Source organism: Eutrema salsugineum, unplaced genomic scaffold, assembly GCF_000478725.1.
Source record: "Eutrema salsugineum unplaced genomic scaffold, Eutsalg1_0 scaffold_6, whole genome shotgun sequence".
NCBI classification, from domain to species: Eukaryota; Viridiplantae; Streptophyta; class Magnoliopsida; order Brassicales; family Brassicaceae; genus Eutrema; species Eutrema salsugineum.
Genome location: NW_006256547.1, coordinates 1,606,187 through 1,616,628, shown reverse-complemented (window position 1 = coordinate 1,616,628; position 10,442 = coordinate 1,606,187). Strand labels below are relative to the sequence as shown.

General features: G+C 31.6%; 1 protein-coding gene across 1 annotated transcript; it reads left to right on the top strand.

The window, feature by feature from the left end:
• Nucleotides 1-4,514: 4,514 nt before the first annotated feature.
• Nucleotides 4,515-7,525, top strand: LOC18012538 (heavy metal-associated isoprenylated plant protein 7). The gene is made up of 5 exons (XM_006394202.2): nt 4,515-4,657; nt 4,752-5,049; nt 5,605-5,807; nt 6,115-6,205; nt 6,804-7,525. The coding sequence occupies exons 1-5, from the start codon at nt 4,649-4,651 to the stop codon at nt 7,298-7,300; spliced, it is 1,098 nt and encodes a 365-aa protein (XP_006394264.2). The 5' UTR covers nt 4,515-4,648; the 3' UTR covers nt 7,301-7,525.
• Nucleotides 7,526-10,442: the final 2,917 nt, after the last annotated feature.

The following is a 10,442-nucleotide window of genomic DNA, read 5'->3' as shown; positions in this document are numbered from 1 at the left end:
TACTTTCCCATTTCACAATCAGTATATAGACTAATGATTTTGTTTTAAAAAAGACTGCCAGACTATGAATTTCGTGTAAATGTTAAATATGAAATATGAAATATTTAATTTACTCCAACTTAAATCTAATAAAAATGCAAAATATAACACAAATTCGAAGGCCAGTTTTCCAGGAAGGATATAAATGAACATTTAACATGTGTTTTCTCATTCGTGTGAAGCTGTCAAAACAAGATTTGAAACGAAGAAAGTATTTGATTATATAATTTGATGAGATTTGCTTATAGAGTAATAGATACTGTAATCAGTAATCAATAATACCACGTTAAGAATATCTTAATAGGCCATTAAGAAAATATTGATCAAACATCCTACATTCCGGTCTTTTAGTCGGTTATCTACAGCCTACACTGCTCGTATCACTAATTTGTTAATTGGAACTTATTCGGACATCTTTGACAAAACAAAAGAAACGAAGAAACCCACAAAAACTGAGATAAGAAATCTTATCTTTAATATGTCACACTGTACTTGTTTTGGATGCAGACACAAAGTATCTTTGGTTTTGTTCATTATCTTTAAGTTTTCTTTTCCTTTTCCTGAAAAAACGAAGAATCTTTTTTCCAATCTCAACATTTGTTTCATTAATGCGTTATTGTTTTTTTTTCATTTAATTTGAATTGATTTTTTTTTCTCTAAAAAGGCGTTATGAAAAAGCGATTGCATGACTTTAAATCATGACTGCATGTTGGATGGTAGTATTTCATTGTATTTATCAAACTTCAAATCCGGTGACCTATGTTTACTGTAAGAATATACTTCTCAACTTCAAATTTGGAGTCTGTACTAATGTTTAATCTACGCTGCACACTTTAAAATGTTTGAGACTTATGGTTTACGAGTTGAAAATATAATTTAAGTTTGATAACAGAACTCAAACATCTATACTATACCTTCTGATGTCTAATATTTTTTTTTTTTTTGCTGACTTTAACTAATAGTTAATCGGTGGAATAATTATTTATTAATTAATCTTGATTGAATCTTATTAACTCTACCTATATCATTCAATATTTTTATACCTCTCACAGTTTTCAGTTTTATTTTTACTTTTACTTGGATATGCCGCGGCTAAAAGTTGTTCGAATTGTTGTTTTCATGTTCAAGTTCGATTGAACCAATGCCATTAGATAATTTTTGATGTTTAAGACAACAGAATATTTCAAAACATTCAATAGAAAACAAAACGATCAATAGTTTTTCAGAAATTTTAACATAAAATAAATTTTGGTGATCGATGTTCAACGTTTGTTATGCGATAATTTTTTTTTTCTTTTTTGTAACTTGAATATCATACATTAAAATCATCATGTGATTGTACAGTATTTAGTACAGCGAAACCACATTTTTATTTATTTTTTCGTAAGTTTTTCACCCATATCTACAAGGTCTACATGACTATAAAGTATAGTGATTAAATTCATGCGACTTTGCAACTGGATCCGGTAGATGAATGAATGGAGATTTCTTACCACACAGTACACTTATTTGTTTCTGGTAAAAGGGTATTTTAGGTAATTACAAGGATTTTCACTAAAACGTCTGTTAGACTTGACGCCAACAACTTACGCCGTTAACTTCGAGGTGGGCACAACGCAAGAATGATGTGGAGGAAGAAAAAAACAAGGGCCAACAAAAACGGTCGTTACGTCATTATTATTGCTGACGTGTCTGCGTCAGCTCTTGGATTCGTTTGTCTCTGCTAAAAAGCATTTAATTTTACCAGATCTATCATTTATATCACTGCCATAACAGAGCGACAAAATCTCAAACTATAACAGAGCTTTTTTTTTCGACTGTTAACAGAGCTATTTTATTTCATCAAACCGGATATTGAAAATATTAGCACACCGGTTCCTTATACCAATTGAGGTATTGGTAATATAATTTAGTTTTATTTTCTTTACAACATTTCTCTTAGAAAAATTAAGTTACCACAACAACTCTAGGTAAAGATTCTAAATTATAGAATTTTCAACGAAGAATTTGGAATCAGTTTAGAAAAAACTTCTACAAAATTCGGAGCCTTCTTACAAGTTTATTTTATAAGAAAATTGCATTCCTTTAGAAAACAAAGACATAAAAACTGAATTCTCATTCTATTACCTATCACCTCGAAATTTTGAGATCTCTTGCAGTTTGGATTAACAACAAGGTTATTAAGTCAAAGAATAGTAACTATAGGATAAATTAATAAAATCTGTAGAATAATTTATATACGTAAATTTTCGGTATCACAGTGTTGATGAGCACCAGTTTTTACTTTTTAGCATATAAACATATAAATTTGTCAAAGAGTCAAGTTGTAATTTCACTATTTTATCAACTGTATTAACTACACCATTTGACTTTTCACTATTTCACCGGTACCAATAAGATTTAAAGTTAAAAAAACATACTGTCTATTTCTGTAACTTTTGCTATTTATAGATTTCCGTAATATTTGTTTCAGCAGTTTTTTATGTTAACTTAATTGGTTTGCAACGTATTTAAGTTTTTGTGTACTCTGTGATTTATAAGTGATACTCTAAGATTCATAAGAGGGAGAGGGAAAAAAAAAAAGAGGGAAAAAAAAAAAAAGGGAAAAGAAACGTTGGTAAGATGGATACCCTTTTTAAGTCGAGAAAAGAGAAGAATCCAAGTCGGCAAAAGTCCATGTGTAAGCCTCGGTAATACAAAAATTTGTCTCACAGTGCGATCTAAAGTTCCTGCACCACACGTGTGAAATCCTACCTGGCGCCACGTCAGCATTCAATGCATGGGAGGTGATAATATTATTCTCTCTCGATTACTTCTTGAAAGTCACTACTAGCTCGAATAATCGATCGGGGTATTACTAACTACTCTAGAGATGAACAAATTTTCACGATACAAGTTACATTATATACAATCCATTATGATTGGTTACTGAGCTAGAATTTTGTTTTTAAAAAAATTGAATTGGTTTGGATAAACCGTTTGCGGAAATCTAAATCTGAGAAGAAACACATACTGTGGCACTAAGACGTTTGCGAATAACACAACTCATTCAAAACGCATTTGATTTTAAGTTTGACCAAGGTAACCAATTAACTATCATCGCTCACTTTTATATAACGGATGTTCACTTAAGTAGCTAAACCCTAATTAAAACTAACTACAATAAGTATACAGAATCTTTCTGTATACTTATATAAAAAATAATTATATAAAAAATAAAAATAAAAATGTGTACTTAAGTTGAGGTAAATAATCAATTCGACAACGTGATCTAGGTTATAATAGAACCCGAAAGATAATAATGAAAAAAAAGAATGCAGAGACAGACTAAGCTATGATATATAAATATGTATGTTAAATTTAATGGAAACATATAGGAGTTCTAATCAGTGTGTAGTATATGGATTACGGGTAAATATCTGCAATTAATTATGTCACCATTGTTCTTCCTTTTGTAGAGTGATTTTTATAACACAACTTCATTGGGTACTTAAGATTTAGCCAAAGTCAGAGCCCAGAGGTATTAGTTGTTATCACGAATGCGATGTTTGCTCACTTCACATGTTAACAACATGCATTTGATTCCACTAGTATATAAGATTGTATATTTAGAATTTTGAAGGGGTAATGCTCTCTTCTCTCTGCCGTCACTCGAACTCCTAGGGTGGAGCCTAGCCCACAAATCTTATAAGCTACAGGATCATGCGGAATTAGAGTGTTCTGGAGATTGAAAGAGAGTCACTGTTGTTTTTCTTTGCAATACAAGATAGATCATAGATGTATCATGTATTTTGTTAAGGAAAACAAATAGATGTATTAAGTATGGTACATTTGTTCTTTATCATTTTTTTATACATATTGGTCTGGTCTTTATTTTACCTCTAATCCATAGCCATACGAAGATATAACTTTCAAATGAAACATCAAAAGTAATTTTCACCCACTGTTTCGAAACATCTATGACTGAAAATACATTAAAACCTGCACGGATATTTTCAATTAAGAACTTTCTCAATGTTCGTTATATTTTAAACGAGATAAAATTTTGAATTTATTTCAAAATAAATTAAATCGGTTTCCACAATGGTAACGTTTAATTATACTAGTAGATTTCTAAAATGTTGACTGAATACAACCCCATAGTTTAATAAATAATAAATCACCAACCAAAAATGATGAGTTTTATTTAAATTTTAAAAGATATGTAGAAAGTAAAATAGATGATTGGACAATCCATAAACTGTCAATCTCGAGAATTAGAATTGCGTTTTGACAGTTTTATCTATATGAAGAGAAACGCATATTGCGTGAGTACTAATTAGGTGTATTTTGACTGATAAACAATTGAATAAAAATATTAAATTAGGCATCCAAATAATAAATCAGTTAAATTATATTAGATTCACGTATAAGTCATGTTTAAAGGGCAAAAACAAAATAATTTACAGTTCTTTACAGATCTTGAGGTCCACAGTTCCACCTTCGTACCAACACCCAAGTGGTTCTTTAGAAAGAGAGAGAAAGAGAGAGCGTGAGAGAGAGATTTATAAGCTTCTCTTTGGGTTACAACTTTTTTTTGTGAACATAGAAACACTCAAAACTTTAAAAAATGGGAGAGGTTCAAGAAAATCCCAAACTCTAATATCAGCTTTTCAATCTCCATGAATATATAATAATAATAATTTTATTCTAACTTTTTTTTTGGGTCTCAGGAGGAGAAGAAACCAGAAGCAGCAGAGGAGAAGAAAATGGAGGAGAAGAAACCAGAAGCAGTAGAGGAGAAGAAAGGAGAAGAAAAGAAAGCGGAGGCTGATGAGAAAAAAGGAGAAGATTCTGAAAAGAAAACTCAAGAAGGAGAATCGACTAAAGACTCCAAAGAAGATTCTCCTCCGGCGGCGGCGCCGGAGGCTCCAGAACCACCTCCTCCGCCGCAAGAAATCGTCCTTAAGGTTTACATGCACTGTGAAGGCTGTGCTAGAAAAGTCCGCCGTTGCCTCAAAGGCTTCGAAGGTATGTATGTATAAAATACAGATATATGTAGAAAATACATATTATTTCTATGTAATTTGCAATAACATCTACATGTATTTTTTTCTTAAAAAATATACATTTTAGTATTTCGTAGAATAGTTTCACAAAACCCAAACATTTGCCGTTTGCTTTTACAACGAACAAAAACACTGCTTAAGATGATTAATGTTGTGGGATTTTTTTTTTTTCAAACTAATGTTTTGCGTTTCATTTGAAGAATACAAATAAAACAAAATATTGTATATATTTGTTTTTTAACAAATCACATACTCAACAAAGCATGAGTTGATCTTTAGCAAAAAAAGAAGAAGCAATACATCTTATTTCTGTCAACTACAGTTTTTGGTTAATCTCGTATATAGTTAATAATCGTTATACATTTTGTCTGTAGGACCACAGAAAGTTTGGGTTATGCTTTTAGTTATAATAAATAATAAAACACTCAAAAGGAGAATCTGTTTTGGGTAAACATGGTAAGCTCATGATACAACTATATAAAATATGAATTAAATTTTGGTTTAATTTATTAATTAGGAGTGGAAGATGTGATGACTGATTGTAAAACGGGGAAAGTGGTGGTGAAGGGAGAGAAAGCCGACCCATTGAAAGTATTGGCCAGAGTTCAGAGGAAGACCCACCGTCAAGTTGTGCTTGTTTCTCCGATTCCTCCGCCATCTCCGCCGCAGGAGAAGAAAGCAGAGGAGGAAAAGCCTAAAGCAGAAGAAAAGAAAGTGGAGGTAAGATTTCTTTATTGTATTTTTTGTTTGTTTATAAATTTGTATGAAAGAAAGAGGAGGTAATTTTTTGGGGGTTGCTTTTCTGGGGGATAATGAAATGAATATTCAATTTTTTAAGGGTAATGTTAAATAATTATTACTGAGTTAAAAGGGGAATATTCTCTCTTCGCAGCGATTTCACATGGGGGTGTGTTGGTAGGATTGGTATATTTTTTATTTGATATGGTTTCATGATATAAATTATTTAATTCTTTATTTTATGTATATGGAATTTGGGTTAAGTAGTCGTTTTGTTAAATTTTCGCAGCCTCCTGTAGTGGTTACGGTGGTCCTCAAGGTTCACATGCACTGCGAAGCCTGTGCGACGGAGATCAAGAAACGGATCATGAGAATGAAAGGTTTGATTATTTATTTACTTTTACAATTCCCTTGTCAAGTATATGTATATAATCTCATAGTATCAATTAAGATAAATATTGGACTTTCTCATATAACCATTCATATCGCATTAAGTGTAGCCTATTTTGCCAAAGTTTTAAGACCTTAGGTTTTCTCTGCGGAGAGCAACAGTTCAGACTTTTTGAGGAAATTTACTGATAAGTGATACGTAAATGTAATCATTAAAATGAAAGAAAAAATTAAAGTTTCTTTGGATTCTAGTTTTTTTTTTGGGTTTGTCTATCCAATTTATTATCGGTAGATAAAACGTTTCAGTATATTGCCAAACCATCCACTTGTTTAGTACTTCTTGTCACCAACTTTATATTATGTTTCGTTAGTTCTTTAGTTGTATCAAATTTGGTCCATACAATTCAAATCAAGATGATATTGCTTCAACTTAAAAACACATACACACGTGTTAATTTTCTATTCATAATTATTTTATTTATTGAAAGCATATATGTAACGTATCATATGATTTTGTTCCAATTCATTTTATAGTTTAATTTTTAATTTTCTTATCCGTTTTTTATTTGAAAAACAAATAACTTTCAGGAGTGGAATCTGCTGAATCCGATTTAAAGGGTTCTCAAGTGACGGTGAAAGGAGTGTTTGAACCGCAAAGGCTAGTAGAATACGTTTATAAGAGGACTGGCAAACACGCTGCGATTATGAAAATTGACCCACCGCCTCCACCGCCACCGGAAGAGGGGGCGGTTGCGGCGGCGGAAACAGAGAAGAAGGAAGAAGAAAAAGGAGAAAATGGCGGAGGAGAATCCAAAGGCGAGGAAGGGAAGGATGAGAAGGCAAAGACGGATGAAGAAAAGAAAGAAGGGGAAGGTGAAGCGGCGGAGAATGGCGGAGGAGGAGGAGGCGGTGGCGGTGGAGAGGAAGATGGAAAAGTTGTGGAGGTGAGAAAAATAGAGAATCCTTATTACTACTATTATTACCAACCGCCGCGTGTGGCCATTCCACCTATGGAAATGCCGCCGCATGCTTATCCGCCTCAAATATTCAGCGACGAGAATCCAAACGCATGTACCGTAATGTAACAACGAAAACCGCAAACGCTATAGGGTATAATGGGGAATATTTTGAACAATTTTTGATCAAGTGGATACATGCGGCCTTTGCTGTCTCTCTTTGCATGTGGTTTTCTTTTCTTGCGTTTGTGCAGCTTTTTTTTTTAAGTGTAATTTACATTAAAAACTCGGCAATTACGAATTTTTAATGGATATAATCATATAAGCAATAAACAAATAATTGTAACTAAAATAGTTTATATTATAATTACTTAAGTAGACAGTACATAAAGTTAATCTTCATACAAAAAAGTAGAAATCAATCTCAACGAGGCTAGATAGAGTATAATTTTTTTCCCCTGACTTGCACCAAACTGGAAGTAGTTTTTTGTTGTTAAACATATTTACAAGTAATTTTAAGTGTTAGTTACTAAAAAGTTCGCTAACTTCCTTCTATACTAGTTGGAGTGTTTGTTACAACACTATTCCACTCCGATTGCAAAAACTTGTGGAAGAACAGTAAAGTGCATATTTATAGTCCCTTTTTTCATTGATGTTATAAATAACCTTAATAGTATCACCTACTATAAACCTTTTTTAAAACTTATCTCCATAAAAAGAAGAACCTTGTTGAGAGTTTATCGTTGAATTATTATTAGTTAGGTGAAACACTATTTTCTTGCCTCTACAAAAAAGGATGGTCCATTTATTGTACGAATAAAGTTAATGAAAATGCTGCCTTATCTTAAAATGGCCAATGGTGTTTTGTCAATTGTCCCATGATTATTTATTTTCTTTATGTTAAAATTTTATGATTATTTCTTCTGAATTAAACTTGTGGCCATCATGTGTTGTTAGAACTTAAATGGTGGCACGTAGTATCAATCAATCATTAAAAAAAAACTAATTAAGAATCCTAAGTTTTATTTTTCTTTTTGAGATAACAGCACTTCTAATCGAAAAAATAAATTTCCCCCATATGAAAAATAAAACCCCCCTTACAATTTGCGATGAATTTTGGTGACCCAAATTATGATTTTTTGTTATAATGTGGATGTCTAGTAGTTTAGTTCTTAAATTATGGATAGTAGGAGTATTCATAGATATATCAGAGTTATAAATATTTTTTTGTTATATTCAATCTCTTCAACAATTTTAATCTCTATTGAATTGCAAATAAATGTCAAACATAATACCTTTTCTTTTTGTGCTAAAAATGTCAGATGGAATAAAAATATTTTTCACATACGAAATGCAAAAGCTATCAGTTCGCCGCGCGTCAATGACACGTGCAAACAGCTGGTGACGTCTTCGCGTCGTAAGCAAAAGAACAAGGAACATTCTATTCTAGTGAAGTAGACTCCAGAAATCCGACGCGCCTCAGAAGCGCGTGGAGCGTGAAGTAAACAGAGCGAGCGGGCCGTGGTGATGTGAACACGTGGACCCCACGTGATGGGTCCGTGCCATCTCTGAGGACGTACAGTTTTATGAATGAGCCCACGTGACCCGCCACCACCTCCTCTAAACCTGTGCTTTCGTACTCCAACTTTTGTCGCTTCTTTTATTCTACGCACCGTTTTTTTTTTTTTTAATTCTATTTAAAATTATATATACTCGATTCCTCTCCGAAACAAACAAAATTTAAAGATAAAATAGTACGTTACTCTTTGCATTTCTTTACTAGAAAAATTAACAATGACAAGAATAAACCTTAGCACATAGAAAAAAAGAATAAACCTATCCATTTTTGTTGCTGTCGAGTAAATTACCCTTTCTGTGAGAAACTATTAGGAAATTACTTTTAAGGAAAACGGTAAAAATATATACAAGGATTAACCTTGAGCAAAAAAGTTATTATCTAGTGTCGGTAGCTCTTTTGATTTTCTATTTATCATTTTTTTTAGGAAGATATACTATCAAGCTGGTTTTTTATAAATTTAAATTTATTTTAAAGTGTAAGGAATAGACATCAAATCAAAACGTTTTGATTAAACATAAAAATACTTATACTGTTTCACAAAGAATATTATTTTCACATTTCAAAAAAATACTTATAAATATATCGACTGATCTTAATCATCTTCTTTCTCTTTTTTTTTCAATTTTTTTAAAAACTACTAATACAACTTTATAGTTTTAAATCACTTATTTTTTTTATGTTTGAATCATTAGTGATTTTTTTGTCTATCTAGGGAGAAGAAACTATTTTCAGATTTATCTATTATTTTGAGAAATTAAATGTTTTAGTTATCTAATTATCTTCCGAGTATTTAAAATCGCATTCAACTAAGATTTTCCTTCTTTAGCAAAAACTTACACTAGCATTTCACTTATTAGAGAAATAATTTGTAAATTTTTTTGGTTTCTACTTGATGATGATGTGTAATAGATAAAATCCTACTAATAGAAAAGTAGAGAACAGGGTAAAATAGGTGGATGGGTTATAGCATTGATTAATTTCGTTGGTCTTTTTTCTTCTTTCTGTTACCTTTGGGACCATACCTTCAACTATGTCGAAATCATGTTGCCACGTAGAGACATACATATACGTTACAACTTACAAGTTACGTGTTATTTTCATTTGGTATATATACGTATACATATATTATATACGTATACATTCATTAATTTATGTATTCGAAACCTAAGCGATTGTAGAGTTATATAACAAACAAGAGAGCATGGCCAGGCAGACTTCGGTTAATTTATTTAAGAACGTTTTTTTTTTTTGGTTTAAAAAACATATTTAAGAACATATGTTGCACTACAAATAATAATTCCCTTAATAAAATCGATATATCTTTCTTTAAAAAATCGCTAGGTACAGCAGCATACTCGACAATTTTTTTTGTCATTTAAACAATAAACAAATTGACAACAATCATTCTCTAAATGTTCGTAGTTTAACAAATTCGAAAACCACATATTGGGGTGATTCATTTAATCGTAGTTCGACTCTGATCGCGTGTCATAATGTGGGATTAATAGGTCTAGTGAACCAATTCGAAAAATTAACCAATTCGAAAAATTAACCAATTCGAAAAATATCCGCATTAGTGGTGTCATATTCATATTTGAGTTTAATTTGGAAAAGTACGTTATTTGATTTTTAAAAATAGTTTTAATCTCCAGTCCAAATTAATGTACAGACCAAAATCAGCGGTTTAGTTTT

Excerpts from the sequence above, each read along its gene's own strand:
- LOC18012538 (XM_006394202.2), top strand. Across the intron at positions 5,050-5,604 it reads TTGCCTCAAAGGCTTCGAAG|GAGTGGAAGATGTGATGACT; the intron begins GTATGTATGTAT and ends TTTATTAATTAG. Across the intron at positions 6,206-6,803 it reads ACGGATCATGAGAATGAAAG|GAGTGGAATCTGCTGAATCC; the intron begins GTTTGATTATTT and ends AATAACTTTCAG.